Here is a 17,894-nt window from a genome sequence, read left to right on the forward strand (position 1 = left end):
ACTGTTTAGGGATTTAATGATTTGATGCTGAACCCGTGTCAAATTCTTGTCAATTTCAAATTACATAAAATATTTTGTTGATTACATTTTAACTGCTCATGCTCTCCATTCTCCATGCTCAGCCAATTGTAAATGTGTTAAGGGAAAAGCAGCTATGTTGATTGGCTGAGCCTAACATTCCCTTGGTTAAAGAAAAACCATGAAATTCAGAACTGTCGTTGCACTGCACCTTTTAAAAAAAAATATATATATATATATACATACATACATATATATATATATACATATATATATTTTTTTTTTTTGTACTATGTATGTATGCCTGTAGTTCGGTCACCACATGAAGACATATACTGCTATTCTCCAGGATGCAGAATTGTACTGTCTGTGTGTACAGTTTGTGTGGGAGGAGTGGTGATTTTACACTCATTGCATAATTAAATGATGTAACATTCTGTCTGCAAACTTGCAAAGGAATTCATTTAGGGCAAGAAACTGGTCAAATTGAATGAGGGGCTTAAAAAGGAACATTAACCAAAATAATGTGAATCACTTAGAGGATTTTGCAGCACAGGTCAAGTGCTGAGAGTGTCAGTGAGATAACAGAGGCCAGATATCCCGGGAGGGACAAACGCCTGTGGGTATCATGACCAGCAGAGCAGAGAAAAGTGACCGGGCTCCACCAATAGGTGTCAGCCTTCCATCCTTCCTGCATGAGAGCTCTGAGGGATTGAAGAAAGTATGTGTTGTTTGTGGTTCCTTGAGTTAGGGTGGCTGGCTCCAGGCAGCATCTGGAGCTGGATGTTTTCTGCGTTGGCTGCAACTCAAATGGACAGACAGCGTCGCTGGACTTGGTGCATGAACTCAGTGTAGAGCTCAGGGTGTTTTTTTGCTTTCTGTGCCGACTCTTAGAGAGTTACAGACAAACGAGAAGATTGAATACAGCAACACTTTCTCTCACCTGATAGTCGCATGAGTTCATCAGTGGGGGAGGAGGGAAGGAACCGGGGGAGGGCGGGAAACCGGTTGACTCTTCCGCAGGTGGTGGAGGGGGAAGGTAGTCCGCTGGGATGGGCGCGCGCGCACACACACACACACACACACACACACACACACACACACACACACACACACACACACACACACACACACACACACACACAAAAACAGCTTATTAAATACTTCCTCTTTTTTCCTACATTCAAACTGTCACAATTGTAAAAGAACAGACGCTACACTACTGAATTAACACACAATATAACTTAATTCTCGTTTTATTTATATTCTCAATAACTAGTGTGACAGGTGCAGAAAATGACAAGAAATGCTACTTAAAACTATTCTTAAAAGTAAAAAAAAAAAAAAAAAAAAAAAACTGGGTAAAAACTATGGATAAGGTGAATCATATAAACTCCTTCTGTTAATTTAAGGAAATAACTACAACAGTTCTCATGATGCTCTGCATGGCCAAGGTCAAAAGCAGTTTACACAGTAAGATTAACTGAGGTTACTGTGTATAAAAATATGAATGGATCTGCTCGGGCTCCTGCATGCTGATCTGTGGAGAATGTGCACACACGTCCATCCATTCAAAAAACATAGCCATGAAAGTGATATGTCATATGTGTAGAACTGTGTAATGTGCTGAGCAGTTTATTGGAACCCTTGCCCTTTCGTATTTGTGGAAGCTACAACAAATAAAGAACACATTGTAATGGGTAAAGTTAAAACGTGTCCTTTACAGTTATAGGTAGTTGTTGGCTAACATAACTTAACACATAATATTAAAGCTTGTATAATCAATATTTGTTATATTACCATTGGATCAAATGGCTGCCTAATCTGAAAGGTAGGGCTGGGTTAAAATAATCGTTTCTCCAATGAAAATCGATCTTTCTTTGAGTGATCGGATATCGATTAATAAAATCTCAAAATCTATCTTTTAATATGTTAATATAATGTTAGTCCTGTTAAGTAAAAAATACTTTAAACAAACTTTTAGGGAGGTGCTTGTACAATTTACAGCACAAGTTCTCTGAGAATCTCTTTTATATCCAAGCAAAATTGGTAATGTAACTAAAATTTTCCTAGCCTAATTCATACCGAATCCTTGTGAATCGGAATCGAATAGATTGGGGAAATCATTGGCGATACCCAGCCCTGCTGAAAGGGTTCACTCATAGTAAAGAACCTGCAGGGAATTATCACCCAACTCTGCAGTTCCTCTCAGCTCGAAGGAGCATCTTAGCCTCTTTCAGCTCATTGTTTTGGTTGTTACGGTCCACAACTTTGCTCTTCTGGTTCACCCACCATCGCTCTCATCACAGCCCATTCTAAAAATCCACTGTACACAATCTGCTCAGCACCAAACGGCAGACAGACAAAGTTAGCAGCTAGCTAGCTAACATAGTGGAATATTTAGCAACTAAAGTGCTAGATATTTCTCTCAGGAGTTGGTAGAGAACAAAAGAGAGCTAAAAGCAGTGTGAATATTGGACTTGCATTCATCAGGTGAGCTGAAACACAACTCCAAATGAATGCTAATGTTGCTCTGTGTCTGCTGGATGTGTAAATAAGCAACTGTTTTGCCAACATGTCATTTGCCCCAAGTGGCCAAATGTTTATTGCAGGTTTAACTTTAAGACCGTACTGTATAATACTGTATGTGTACACATTTGACATTGTGTCATTTACCATTAACATTAAGTGATGTTTGAATTGTATGGCTATTTTGAATTGAGTTTATTGTGTTTTATAGTTTGTTCAGTGCAAAAGAGCTGCCTTACTCGCTTTCAGGTCCTGCAAACACTCATCAGGAGCCGATTGATTATTATGACATGACACAGCATTTAAGTACCTCTAAAGTTACTCAAGCTAAATATTCAAAACACAGTGAATCTAGATATTCATATTTCTCATTAAGTTGTCTGAAAGATATAATGCACCATTTCTTGAAGGCAGCATCTGTACAAAATGCTGAGAAATGATGATTATTCATCAAAATTTGTCTTGAACTGTAAAGTCAAATCAGACATTGGAAAGAGGTTATACAGTTATTACAAAAGAGAAGCGGAGAGAAGAAATGGAGCCTCGCCATCCCACGTCAATGGAGTGACACACATAATTGTAGCAATTTGATTAACTAAGTAGTACTAATCTGGAGTAAGCATGTGTTTCTTTTCCCCCAGAGATTGGAAATGTAAATGTTGTGTTACAAATGAGTTAGACTAGGTGTTTGTTCTGCCAGAGGAGGAGAAACAAGCCAAATTTGTAGTTCTAAAGTCCATGCTAATCCAAGGATTGCATCCAACCGCATGTTTCAGACAGGATAAGGAGTTACGTGCCAAATTAAATTCTGATTTGGCTTCTCTTGGCAAAGGACTTAACACTGAATCATTTGACCATGTACTTCTAAGTCCCCAAACCAGACATGAGCTTTGCAAATTAAAGGCTTTTATGAGACGTAATGGGAATTTGTTCCAATGCTAAGACTTTGATGAGTCCTGTTCAGAAATTCCATTTGCTTTCCATGGCTTTTATCTGTTTTCATCAGAATATAATTGATGTCATCAATGTAGTTTATCCAAGGCAGCTGACCAAATTAATTCAGCGCGGGTTTACAGTTGCCTCGACAAAACAGCCGAAGAAGAGAAAGAAATAAAAAAGCAAGACAGAGTGATAATGCAGCATGGTTAGAATTGGACACATTGGTGTGCATGTCTTGAACATTACAACATTTCACAAATTGTGAGCATTGCATTAAACATTCCCTCTGGGTGCTTGAGGGCCTCCATGTATTGTTTATATAATAACCTTGTGACCTCCGCTAAAACTCAAGAGTAACAGCTCTTCTAAACCTCTGGGAGAGGAAATAAAATATGCTGCTCGACAACAAGGTTCTGCCCCGGTCCTCCCTCCCCTCCCGCTCCAGCACAGATCTGTAAGTCACTTGTGGCTTACGGAGAATTAAAACATTAAGTTTCATGTACATTTCTCTCGAACATCAAAGATGTTTTTAGATTTCTCATTTCAGGAAAAGACAAAGAGTTGTAAATGTTACAGAGATGCATGTTTGATTGAAAAGGAGTTCAGTATGTGGAACAGTGGAAAGCGAGACTTGGAGCTGGAACACAGATCATTAAGCATCTTTGCTGAAAGGATCCTTCTGGTTATTTTTCTAGTATCTGTGATCATGCCATTACAGTCATTTAGGAGTTAAAATGTGTTAATGTGCTCATGTAAAACACAATCACCAGGTGGGTTTGTATTCCCTGTAATCCTTCCAAGCAAAAACATGTTCTCTTATTAACACCTGCACTCAACCTTGAAGATGTTTGGGGATGATTCAGGGTCAGCTAGGAAACGGTCGTTTACTAGAAGCCTTTTCAATTAAGTAGAATGTAATGTTATAGCTTTTTTTTTTTTTTTTTTTTAAATAACTTAACATTGTTCTATAAAAGGAATTATACGAGTTTGAAAATAGCCAGACCAGATCTTAATATTTGTACATTCAAATTATCATGATTTTACTGGCTTCATTTAGCAAAATGCTAGAGTGGAATCTGTCTCTAGTACTTTAGGAACTCAAATTGCCAAAGCCAGAGGGTCATTAAAACACACCCTTTCAACACAATAACTCACACTGGAGATATGTACACATTTAAATAGCTGTGGCTGAACAATTATCACACTGCAAAAAAGCAATTAAAGCTGCCGTGTGGAATTTTCTTGCAAACAAACAAAAGTTTACGTTCAGTGTTACTCACCAAAATGCACTTGCACGTTGCACCACTTCTTTGTACGTTACTGTCGTCCAAGTGCTTGTACATGTGCATCCTCATGCATGATACAAACAACATGGGGGGCCACTCATAAATACATTACCCCATAGCACTACTATGGGTGGGGCTGGGTACCGAATTCAATACTTTTTAGACACCGACCGAATTGCTTCTGAAGTATAGAGTATCAAAAAATGCCTTGTCATTCAATACCCAAAATCAATACTTAAGGAGTAAATCTCATCAGTGTCAATGAGCCAATCAGCATGCAGCATGCTCCTACCAAGATCTAATAATGTCTGTGATTGGCTGTCTAACGTTACACGTCGCAGAGACACACAGGAAAAACTCTACGTTACACAGAGACGGGGCTCACGTCGTAGGAGCTGAAAGATAAATAAAAAGATTTGTGCCGCGGCGACCTCTATCTCCCCCAGTAAGAGTGTGCGCCCCATGTAGGCTGAGTCCTTAGCAGCGGTCCAGGTTCGAGTCCGACCTGCTGCCCTTTGCTGCGTGTCATCCTCATCTCTCTCCCACCTTTCCTGTCTATCCACTGTCACTATCAAATAAGGGGAAAAGCCCCACACAAAAAAATTAAATTGGTATTGAAAAGAGTTTCGTTCAGGAACCGGTATCGAAGTCACAGTATTGGTATTGAATATTTTAACGATACCCAGCCCTAACTATGGGTTGGCTGTGACTCACACTGGTCAAAGGCAAGCAGCCAGACTGACAGAACAGTGTGTGTACAACATTCATTTAGACTGTATGCAAGAATTGGCTCGAGCTAGATTCCATATCAGCTGGAATGCAATTTGGTTAACGGAACAATATGCTCATTTTCAGGTTCATACTTGTGTTTTGGGTTTCTACTTGAACATGTTTACATGCTTTAATGTTCAAAAACAGATTATTTTTCTCATGCTGTCTGTCTGAATATACCATAATTATCCTCTGTCTGAAACGCTCCGTTTTAGCCCTGTCTCTTTTTCATGTGAAAAAAAGGATATATTAAAGGTTGTTTCATAAATTTGTATGATCGAATGTGTGCTCATTCAAAGATAGTGTAATGAAGGGATGAATGCCTTTAAAACAGTTGAGTTCTTTTTTTGTAATGAAGTCTCCGTCTTTCTTTACTGGTCTAAAAAAAGAGTGAGATAAAGAGAGAGTGAGGCAAGAGGAAAGAAACCTAACTTATTTCTTAACTGTTTCAACATGAATCCATATTAAAGCATAAAATAACCACAACTTTCCAAAGCATAGGGGGTTGTTTGAAATATTATGAAATGGGTGAAAATCAGAGAAAAACATCAACATACTGAAAATAAACTTGTATTTTCCACACAAAAAAATTACAATTTGCAGTGCAAAACTCAAACCCTTTTAATAAAAATGTCACTTGTGTTTGCCCACTTCTCTTTCTTTTACCAGAATAATTTCCTGTCCTCGTCAGCGCTATATAAATAAAATATATTATTATTTTCAAAAGAGGACCTTCTTTTCTCTCAACAACATAATATCTGGGGAGAAAACTTTAATATTAAAATTCTGAGATCTGTCGGGACTGAAAATAATGACCCTCATTCATATGTTAGCTGTATATGCTATTTCTATCATTTACTTTTTCTTTTCCTGTGTGTCTATTCTTCATCTGTTTCCAACCAACCAGTACAGGTCGCTGCGAGAAAAACAGAGGTACTGCCAGGACTCGAACCCTGGCTCTCTGCTGTAGCCCACGGAAAAACTATCCAATCTGCGTCACCCAATATTTCTGCTTGTTCTAATGAATCTAAAATCAACACGGGTTTTTGGGCACTTTCTGTTCTGCAGGTTTGAGCGGTGCTTATGCTGTCACATCATGTCAAAGCAGTGTGAACTAGGCAGAGTGAGAACGGCTTCTGTGCTGTGAATGAAGCTGGCTCCATTTGTGACAATGGGGAGTTGAAAGCTCCAAGTGAGCACTAATGAGAGAAAGCAGCAGGAAGACCTACTTAATACGACAACTTCCCCTGTCTTTATTGAGCAATTACTTTTAAGTAGCTTCTTTGTGAACAAGGAATCCTAATCGGTGATTAAAGTTATTTGAGAGGCCATAAGAGGTATAATTGGTTATCGGGATCCGGAGTATTGTTAAGGGGAAAGATGAAAGGGTGGAGATGGATCCAGCTGTGACACTGGGACTAATATTACATTGTGTTTTTCAAGTAAGTGACACATTTATAAACACTTCAAGTACTGTATATAACTAATGACTGCCAACTTTGTTAGAGTCAATTCTTTGAAACTATGGATTTTGTTGCAAAATGATACAGAAAAAAAAGGAATAGTTCTTTGTAGGAAGATAAAACCTTTGCAGGTTGAGGATTATGATATGCTGTGGGGGCTGAAGGTTGAGCATATGTTTATAGATTTACATATGTACAATATGATCAGCGTTACACGTGTGTAAGCGCTGGCCATCTGGTCTGTAACGACTTAGGACAAAGCCCAGCATGACTGCCTTTCTCATAATGCATCCAACGTTTCAGTGAAAGAAAGTGCAAAGGAGATCAAACTGAAGAATTCTCAAACACAGGGAGAGTTTTGTCCCATAAAGAAACACACCATGTTTGCCTGTGTGTTTGGGCTAGAGCTTAGATCGGCCCAAAAAATCAAGCCTGAACCTGCCCGAGCCCGAGCACGTTGTGTCCGAGCCCGGCCCGGCCCGAAACATTAACTGTAATTATGAGCCCGAGCCCGATTTAAACCCGACAATTTTTTAACACGTGGGCCGTTATAACTGACGTTCTCAACTACAATTCAGAGTTGTTTGAACTGCAGAAATCTGTTTAGAATAATACAACAAGGACGAAGCTGTAAACTGCGCTGTTAGTTTAGAATGGAACGGATCGCAAGTGGATCCGAGTGAAGAAACGTAAAAAAAAAAAAAAAAGACATATTGTTGTCACTGCCCACGACTTGTTTAAACTGCTTCCATACCTCCGACTTTCCTCCACACTTGCTCAAAGTTAATTCTCCTGTTTTTCTTTTTTTCTTTACATCTTCAAGCTCCCGGTGTGATGCGTGCGAGAGGAGGAGACTCCGCGCATGACACGTGCTGCATTTTGTAACTGCAGCCTAACTTTTGTACACATTTGTTACTTTTATATAGCCTATATATATATATTTATAATATTTCTGATTATGGCATAGCTATCTCCCCACCCAAATAGGATAATAAGGTAATGGATAAAAAAAAATAAAAAATTGCTTGATCAAGGGTCCGGCCCAGGCGCGGTCCGGCCCGGGCCCGGCCCCGGCCCGGCCCGAGGATGTGGCGGAAAATAACGGCCCGAGCCCGACCCGAGGTCCGGTCGGGCTCGGGTCGGGCTCGGGCTTGGGCCGAGAATCTAAACTCTAGTTTGGGCGCACAGAACATAAATTATCTCTCACAATCTGAACTCGATTTATTCCTGAGAGCTTGGTGTCAGTTAGCATTCACACATGCTGCAATGAGCCAAAATAAGTGCGGGGGAGTGAGACAGTGGACGAGACTGTCCTCCCAGAGGTTGTTTGTTCAGGCAGCAAATACGACCTATATTCACGCTTATAGTGACGCCGCCCACTAGTGGCTGTAGTCCTTATGACGGGACCAAAGCAGGAAGTAAGGTGACAAAGTACAGTATGAGAGCACCAAATTCCTGCGTGAGGAGGTCGGTTAGGGTAGTCGATGGGTCAAACAGACAGGACTTTCACCTAACAGTGAAAACACACCGGGCACGTAAGCGTTGCGTATAGCCGCGTAGCGCAGCTATTTTTATTTCGGTGTCTCCTCTATTTCTTGCGCGAGACGTCAGTGTATGTGTCAAGCCAGACAGGTAATCATATACAAGAAGACCACAGTGCAGCTGGATACTTTACCAAAATATAACACATTTCAAATTAAACACCTAGGTTCATGGTGATTTTGGCTGTCTTGACTTCTCACAGCGGGACACACGATCAGGCACACAAAGAGAGAGACCAACAAACGGACAGAGAGAGTGACACACACACACACGCTACAATTACCATAATTTTCCCCACTCATCCTGTCTCTTTCTATCGGAGAGAGAGAGAGAGAGAGAGAGAGAGAGAGAGAGAGAGAGAGAGAGAGAGAGAGACAATAGGAGAAGGATCGCTTTGTGACCAGCGCGTAGAAATACGCGTCCGGTATGAATGGCCAGGCGTGGGATCAGGCACGTACTGTATATATGCTACACGAGCTATACGAGACACTTACGAGCCCGGTGTGTTTTCACTGTAAGGGGACCAGTGTTCGAGTCCTGTTTGAAAATAAAAGTAAACAGCGAGTCTTTTTTTAACTTTACGTCACATACAGCATTACGTGCAGGGCTTGAAATTAAGTTTTTTTTTTAATCACCAGCCAACATGGCTAGCACATTTTTTAATTTACCAGCCAATCACATTTTCCACTAGCCAAATTTTTACTAAATTTCAACACATTTTTAATTTTAATTAATTACTTAATTTCATCGATACTGCGCGCTGGATACGTGGCCAAAGGCATGGTTGTATTCATGGGAAATGTAGTATTAGTAGTACGAGCAGTGTTGCCAGATAAAGATACATTTCCAAGCCAAACACACACAAAACCGCCCAAATTTCTTGGCGGAAAACAGACCAAACTGGCAACATTTCTGCAGCCGGCCGATTCAAACAGACGCAGAGTTGTTTGCTTCATCGATCCAAAGAGGCTAGTAACTTTACAATGTTACCCGCCAAAGTTCATTTTTACCAGCATTTGGCGGGTTGGCGGGTGTTAATTTAAAGCCCTGGTTACGTGAGTAAGTGGAAGTGAAGTAACATCTGACTTTAACCCAAACCATGATCTTTTTCGAAGCTTAACTAAGTAGTTTTTGTGCCTAAACATAACCAAACTGCGATAGTTTCACATTAAACGTTAAAGACATGTTTAAAATCTCAACCGTTCACATAACATTCTCTGCTTTAGATTAAAATGTTGTATTTCTTAATTTATGAAACCCTCCCGTGGGTCAGATTAGAGGAATATCATGGTAAGATTTGAAGGACTTGTTGGTGGGTCCACGTGTGTCATGGGACAATCACAGCTCTACTTGCATCGGGGAATGTTGAGTTAAAAAAATACGGTAGATTTTATATTTACACAAACCTAACCTGTATTTAAAATAAAAATCAGAGAAGTGTCTTTACTCTATAGTAGCAGTGGCAGTAGCAAAAAATCTTGAATCCCTTCCAGACAAAATGGAAAAAAAGTGTTTTAAGTCCTGGGTGTCACTCCACATGCTTTATCTCCTCATAGCCGTCCCAAATGTGCTGTGGCAGAGGTTGAGTGCACATTGTTTTGACATAATTATGGAGACATTTTATTCCATCCTTCGCTGGAGAAGAGCAGCTGAGCCATGCTCTTAATTAGCATGATATGTATAGAGGAGTGATTTATGACTTCATTTGGTTTGGAGATGGAAGGGAGGGATTTGAGGTCTTTGGAGATATACTTGTTTTAAGTGTAAAGGAGCAGATCCAAATTGGCTTCTGCTACCCTGAGGAGAATTCCCACGGGAGGAGAAATTCAAATCAGGAAACAACAGACGGATTATGTTTTTGTATAAAAGCAAAGAAACAAATACTGTGAATAGGTGAATGGTTTGAGAGCCAGAGTTGGCCTTTTTTTCATCTTAAAGCTTAAGACATCAAATGGGCTGAACAATAAGTGCCTCAAAATGTGATGTTAGGAAGGTGATGGAAGGTTTGCTGATGAGTGAAAGCGTGATTCATCAAAGGCGGAGAGGGGAGCTTTGCTGTCATTTCTTATAAACAAACGGGAGAGAGAGCAAATGAAGCCAGTCAAATGTCACAGCAGACAGTCACTGCTGTGTAAACTCTGCCAGTTTCATAACATGAAACCTTTTTCAAACAGCCTCTGCCCTGCTGAGAATCTACTGTAAACCTACATCCAGTTACTCTAAGACCAATTGCCAAAGTGTATGTGGGGTAACGGGCCTTGTATCACATGGCTTTATGACCTATTGAAATACCATACTTGTGATGGGTATTCCACTGCTAACAAGTACAATTCCACAGTGTGAATAATATGGTGACATTTAAACATAATTACCATGTAATGGATACTTAATGTAATTGATCTCTTTGAAGGACAACACTTTACATTATGCTTGTCAACTATAGCAACTATCAAATAGCTTTTTAATCCCACTTAGGGACATTTTTTAAGATCATATATATTTATGTGATTTAGTATAAAGTACTTAGTGTATACAGTATTAGAACTAGGCCAATACACAGGGCCATATCAGCTTGTGTCACATATGTTGTTATTGGTAACAAGAAATGTCAGTGCAAAAATGTTTATGGTAAATAGGTTGCTTTCACACCTGAGCAGTCCGTTTTAACTCAGCCGATGTCGATACCGATCATTTGGTCGATACCGATGCTTGTTGTTTCCTTTTGCGCCAGGTAAACAAATAAATCTCATTATAAAAAAAATATTGAACCATCTTCATCACACTAACTGTGAATGAGCAGAAATTCCCCACCATTAGCGAGTGTACCTGAAGGCACCATAGAGTCCCGTTGGAGCTCACATGCTTCGTTGTTTGTTTCCATAACTCACCCACGGGGAAGGGTAGGCTACTGTTGTATGAGTCAGACCAATTAACACAACATTAAGGCAGCGCAAAGTAGATAAACATCGGCTACAGCCATTGGCGCATGTCACCTTATTTGCCGATGGGCCGATGACGGTAAATAGGGCGGACATCGGCCGACGCATCCGCGCATCTCCTTCACTCGCTGTCTGTCAGCTGCTCACATTGTTTGCCATCTTCTAAAATATTAGAAACACTGAGGCAAAACCAGAAAAAACAAGACTTTATATATTTGGTGTTGCTCCATTATTTCTGAGACCAGAAGTGTTGGCCAGCTTCACTCAGATTTTCTGTCCAATAGACCAGCGACTGTTTCCACCGTGTGACGTTTGTTTACAAGGTTTGTTGCTTGACAGTGTCGTGTGAACGCTAAACGAACCAAATGAAAAACGCAACAATGTTGCAACTTCAAACCCTGAATCGCAGTGAGTCTGCTGAACTACAGGTATGAAAGCGCCCTTAGAATCTGACACATTATGTAGTTTGTCCAACAGAGAGCGCTGACTAGTAGGGTTGTGCCGATGGACGATATCATCGTAAATAAATAAATACAACTACCTCACAAAAAATCCTCGAAGGGCACTAACCTCATGCATGAAGTTAGTGCCCTTTGATGATTTTTAATATGCTTAAATATAAATGCTCGACATACAGTTGTGTGGATTTTTTTTTACCTACTTGTCTTTCCTACGCACCTGTCTCATGTTGTAGATGTGCAAAGTTTTTTTCTGTAATGATTTTATGAAAAAATATATGGTTTTGTTTTTTTAATTGAATTCTCAAATACTAACATGATTGGCCTCAACACACCAGTATAAGAGTATATGTATATTTCATATATATATATATAATTTATCATGAATATGACTAATGACTATGTGTTGTCTCATAATCGATTATCACTTCATGCAATCAAATAGAAGGAGACCACTTTTTCCTGTGCACAAATCAGTGTTTGAAATCTTACTCAGCATTCAAACTTCCTTTGATTACAGTACGTAGACACCACTTTGAAAGAACAGACAGGATCTTTATTTTCACAATGTTATGACCCTTTAAGATCGTGCTAAGATTTAGAGAAGTGAAACTTGTCAATGTGGCTGCATAAGAACTAGCAACACATGAAATGTTATACAGCGTAGATAAAAAGTTCTACACTGTATAAAAAAAAAATATATATATATATATATATCATGAGAACAAAGAAAACAAACTTTGAAGCAAAGATTAAAAGAAGTTCACTTGCAGAGGCTTTAACACACACTGCAGACAAAACACAAAAAGTAGTTAAGGTATGTGTTCTACTTAGATAAAAGTGGCCTTTTGTGTACGAGCCTGAGCCCGAGCCTGTGGGTTCTATGGGGACACTGACACACTCATCGGTGGATTTCCTGTAAATTCTCCTGGTGACACCCATGAGGGACTCTGACATAACAACCGGTAGTCAGTTTGCCTCTGGCCAGTCAAGCAGGGAGGAATAAAAACAGCTTATGCACATGGTCGACACTTTTGAACTGCTCTGAGCAAACAATTAGCAGGTTTCTGGTAACTTAGCGTGAGAAGTTTGAGCCAAAACAGCCCCTCTCGGATGTTTTTCAACTTTCACTATGATTATCTTGCTACAAAAACTTATTAACCTTCATAAGAGACAACAGACAAAACACCATGTTACTGTCACAAAATGGCATCTGTGTTGCTTTGTGTGGTTCTGAGGTTTTTGAAAGAAGTCTGATTTTAATATATTAAGTTATAGATTTGAATTTATTCATATATAAGATAAATATATTCTGAATGAAGCTGCTGGTGATGACTCATTCCCGTGTGAATCATTTTCTTGTGGTGCCAGACACTCTTTGGTCACACCAAATGTATATTTACATTCACTTTATACAGAACCCAAAAACAAATCCCCATTTAAACACTTGACTAAGATCATTCTAAACAGATATTTGAAGAAACTGTTCAAAATACTGCATAGCAAAAATAAAAGTCCTAAATGTTACAATAGGGCAAGGCAGCAGCTTGAGAGATTTCTCAAAATACTGATGAGAATGTCATGTACAGTACACGTAAAGGACAATATAAAAGAAAAAGGAAAAGTACTGATGGGAGTCAACAGAAACTGAATCTGCAGTCTGTTTTTAGGAATATGACCGTTGTCCTCGACATCACGTTTAACACTCGGTTCTCATGCGTAGCTCAACTGAAACAGAGAAGTCCCAGAGAGCACTGAACAGACTCTAACTAGTCACCAACATGTGTTGATCTACGCACACAGCTGCACACAAAGCCAACAGCACGTGTGCAAAACATTTTACCCAGGATACTTTTCTACCAATTTCAATTAAACCTAAAAAGGATGTCAAGGTATTGATCTTGCACTCTGATACTCCGGCAGCCCTCCACCTGTTATTGTTTTTTTTCTTTCTGTCTGTTTCTGCTCTTTTTTATTGCTGTTTTGTCTAGTTAATTGTGTGACTGAGGAAAACTGAAAATAAAGTATTCTATATAAATAATAGATATCAAAGTAGAAAGTAATCTATTAGCATTGGATAGGGATGTGAGGTCTCTTTGTTAAAAGAGATTTCAAGGAAGGCCAGTTTATACCACAATGCATTGGTGCACCTGTCACCTCCTCCATCTGCCAATAACATGAATGCTTTTTTTTTAATTTTATTTTTTTTACCATTTTCAAATTTTGACAGGAAACAATAAATGACACACTTCTGTCAATACTGTTGCAAACTGAAGCTAATATGCCGTAGCAAGGGAGCTTTTATTGCAGGGCTATTGCACTGGATTGCATTACATTGTACAGTTATTCATGATATCTTGTCCACCTCTCCTTCAGTGTGTTGCAGAGCCGCCTCGGATCTAATCACACAAGCATTACATTCATATCAGGGTACTTTTAAAACTCCCTAAAACTCAAAATGTTGCAGCCAAGAACGTGCATACTGTAAAAAAAAAAACTGGAGCACTGACTTCTCAATGCAAAAAGCAATCCCGACTGGCCTTCCTACAGTACATGTACCGTATGAGATCAAGTTAAACCCTAACATCTGATGTGTTGTAAGGAATTTGGAGTGAAGGGTCACTGTCTGAGACCTATATGTCATTCACTTCCTCCTGCTGGAGCTTTAATCAGAACAAGTTCTCCCTGAAAAAGAAAATCGGAGGGCAGACCTAGCTAACTGTGAACCGCCCCGTCATCCCCGGCTTCTTTGTCTGCACAATAAAACCCGGCCCCAGACAGCTCATTCCAGCCCTGATACCGGCCCCTGCTAGACAAAGGCACAGCGAGGCGCTGTGCCAAATTGACTTGTCCCTAATTTTTATGCTAATCCTCCATTTTACACCAGAGTCCCCACATTTGATATAAAAGATATTAAATAAATAAAGAGAGAGAGACCCAGATAATCTGTCCATAAAGACGTCTTATCCTTTGACAAGTGGAGATGTCTGCAGATGGCTTTACACATGTGCGTGTTCAAAACTCTGACAACAACCACTGTCATTATTAAATGTTAATGTTTTAATGAAAAATGATGTTGTGGCCCAAAAGGCAGAACATATGACCACTTGAATTTATCACTACAACATGCTGTAACCTTTAGATATCAGCAATAACAGCTGCAAGGACTTTAAAACAGTTATTATTAATTAGTGTTTCCTTCATAGTTCTCATTTCAATCAACAGTATATTTGACCTCAAGTGAATCGTTGGAATGAAGAATTAATTCTAAGCATTGCCCAGTTTATGTAATTACCGTCACAGTCAACGTGAACAGTGTGAAAGATGGAGTGGGATTAACAGTTTCTTCTCAAGTCACTGAGGTGATGAGATATTAACAATGCAACTCCGGCATCACTGAATTCATAAAAGTAAAACATTTACATTGCAACAATTATATCATCTACACATGTATCCCCACCCTCTTAATATTGTTTAATTAATCCTCTTAATTCCCAGACAATGATTAATTGTGGAAAAGACAGTAGCCAACGGTTCTAGATTAAATGTTTTTGTAGTAAAATGACATTCTGGAATTACGAGGCTTTAATGATGCTACAAATCATCTACTGGGAATCAAATACATTTTTTGGGGGGATTATTTTTATGGTCTTTTTTGGCCTTTATTTAATAGGACAGCTGAAGACAGGAAATGGGGCGGGCTGGCAAGATCACTGAAATATTGTACAATCAAATACAACTGACACAAAACTGTTTGTGGCTCCAAATAAACCCTTTCATTGTAGGCCGAACTATCTACACCAGGGGCCTTCAATGCCTTTTAAGCCAAGGACCCCTTAACTGAAAGAGAAACAGAGCAGGGACCCCCTACTACATCACAAACATTTTATTAAATTGTATAAAAATGAAGCTGCGTATTAAACTGGGCCTATAATAACATATAGGGCTGCCTAAAGCCTTTATACATACATTTTTTGCATAGAATACTACACTATTAAAATAATACTTGTTCTTGTTCTTGTCTTATAAATCATGTTTAAATGTTAAACATACATGTGGCACAGTGAATCCTTAGGATGAACTGGATCTGTGGATGGTTACCGTGGTGACTACCTTACCTATAGGCCAGTAAGCCTTTCAGCAATGGGTTTTTTCACAAATAGGCTATGATTTATATTTACTAATAATATGTTGGATTCATGTTAACACATTTTAATTTTCTTGGAAACTTTCACAAAATTAACAATAATTTGATGGCCCTCCTGCAGTAACTCTGAGGACCCCCTAGGGGTCCCGGACTCCCTGTTGAAGATCTCTGATCTACACCACAGGCCGAATTAAGAAAATGAACAAGATGGGATGACTGGTGACGTTTTTTTTTCTTTCTCCTTCCTCAGTGGTAGGCAGAGCTCTAACAGGAGCCGTCTAAGAACAAACTAACATCTGGAGTAGCAGACAGGTCCGCAGCTCAAACCACAAACCCCCACAGACAGCAGTGTTTTCAACCTGACAGTGGGCTCACTGCATGCTGAATTTCATAACCGTTTCCCCTGTTTTGGAAATCTAGTGCTCTCAGGGGGGTTTGAGGGTAGAAGTTTATATAATGTTTGCATTACAACACATATACCAGATGGGGAGGTGGGACAAATATGGCCAATGACATGATAAGTGTTGTACTTTTACAACAACTTGCTCACTGATAACTTCGGTCAAATTAACTGTGGACTCAATAGTAATAGTTTTTGTGAAAAATGATAACAACTATAGAGGAAATGTGTATCCATCTCTTTACACAAAGTTGTGTATTGTTTTCCTATAAGTTGCTACAGTCACTTGGAGCATATGCAAAAATGAAGCATCAATGCCTGTGAAAGGCCTGTAGGTAACACACTGAGTAGGCTTCTTCATTTTTCAGTTTTATTTATCACCAATGACTCAAAAAGATTTCAAAAGACATTAATCTCATATTATTCTTCACAGCAAAAGAGAAATATTTCTCTTTATTTGCACTGATCATCCTATTATTGTGTTTCTTTGGTTCAAAAAGGCTTGTGCTTATTATTATGAACACTAAAACATGACCATATAAGCCTAAAACTCAAACACATTTTACATCTTTATTTGACTAAACGCCAGAAGTCTTCATTAAGAAAGGTATTTTTTTTAAAGAAAACTAATTATTATATGTTATAATATGAGCTTCTCTCTCGACAGATATTACTCATCAAAGGCAGTTGCTGCAGTGAGGAGTCATATCTGTCTCATGTAAAACAGACACAGAGTTATGCTCTGTGGAGCACAGCCTCTGTGTTTGCTCAACATCATTCTGCATTATCTTAAATAATCTGTGCCTCAGATGTGAATCTTAATAATTCCAGACTATAACCCTGTTGCAGTGGAACAAAGGGTAATTAAAGGAGTTTCACTAAAACTCTATTAGTAAATGTGTTTATTGCACATTAACTTGTAGCACTAGATCCTTTTTTTATACAAACAAACCATCAGCCCCCAAGGGGCCTAAAAGAGCAGACAACGCAAGGCTTCCTGGACACGCACATGACTGCAAACCACAGTTCTTACACTGTATGCTTATTAGAAATTAGGCATGCAACAAGGCCTCTGTCACAATGCAAAGATGTGAGCGCATGCATGAAGCAAAACTCCATCAAAAAATGTGCAATTATTGCAAGGCCATACAGCTCCACTTGATACATGCACAGAGGGATAAAAGGAGAGAGGTTCCAGACCTGAGTCTGAGCTGCCACATTAACACACAGCCACATGCGGTCCAGCTGTACTTTAGATAGCCACAGCTTAAAGAAACTTCACTTTGCTTTCTGTCGGAGCACAGCTTAGCAATCCAATGTTCTGATACTGATGGAAACAAGAGGCCAAACTACAAACATAAGATCCCTGTAGCATTAAACTAGAACTATACTTAAATGTAAG

At 39.3% G+C, this 17,894-nt stretch overlaps 1 protein-coding gene across 6 annotated transcripts in view; it reads right to left on the bottom strand.

Moving 5' to 3' along the window:
- Positions 1-17,894, bottom strand: part of LOC116058749 (LIM domain containing preferred translocation partner in lipoma) — a 191,361-nt gene that overhangs the window by 106,485 nt on the left and 66,982 nt on the right. For 5 of the 6 annotated variants that reach the window (XM_036007010.1, XM_036007011.1, XM_036007009.1 and 2 more), the window contains one exon: positions 962-1,065. In XM_036007010.1, coding sequence (XP_035862903.1) covers positions 962-1,065 — 104 coding nt within the window. The remainder of the gene's footprint in view (positions 1-961; positions 1,066-17,894) is intronic. The other variant, XM_036007008.1, reaches the window with a different exon arrangement.

The sequence above is a fragment of the Sander lucioperca genome, chromosome 11, assembly GCF_008315115.2.
Source record: "Sander lucioperca isolate FBNREF2018 chromosome 11, SLUC_FBN_1.2, whole genome shotgun sequence".
Taxonomy (NCBI): Eukaryota; Metazoa; Chordata; class Actinopteri; order Perciformes; family Percidae; genus Sander; species Sander lucioperca.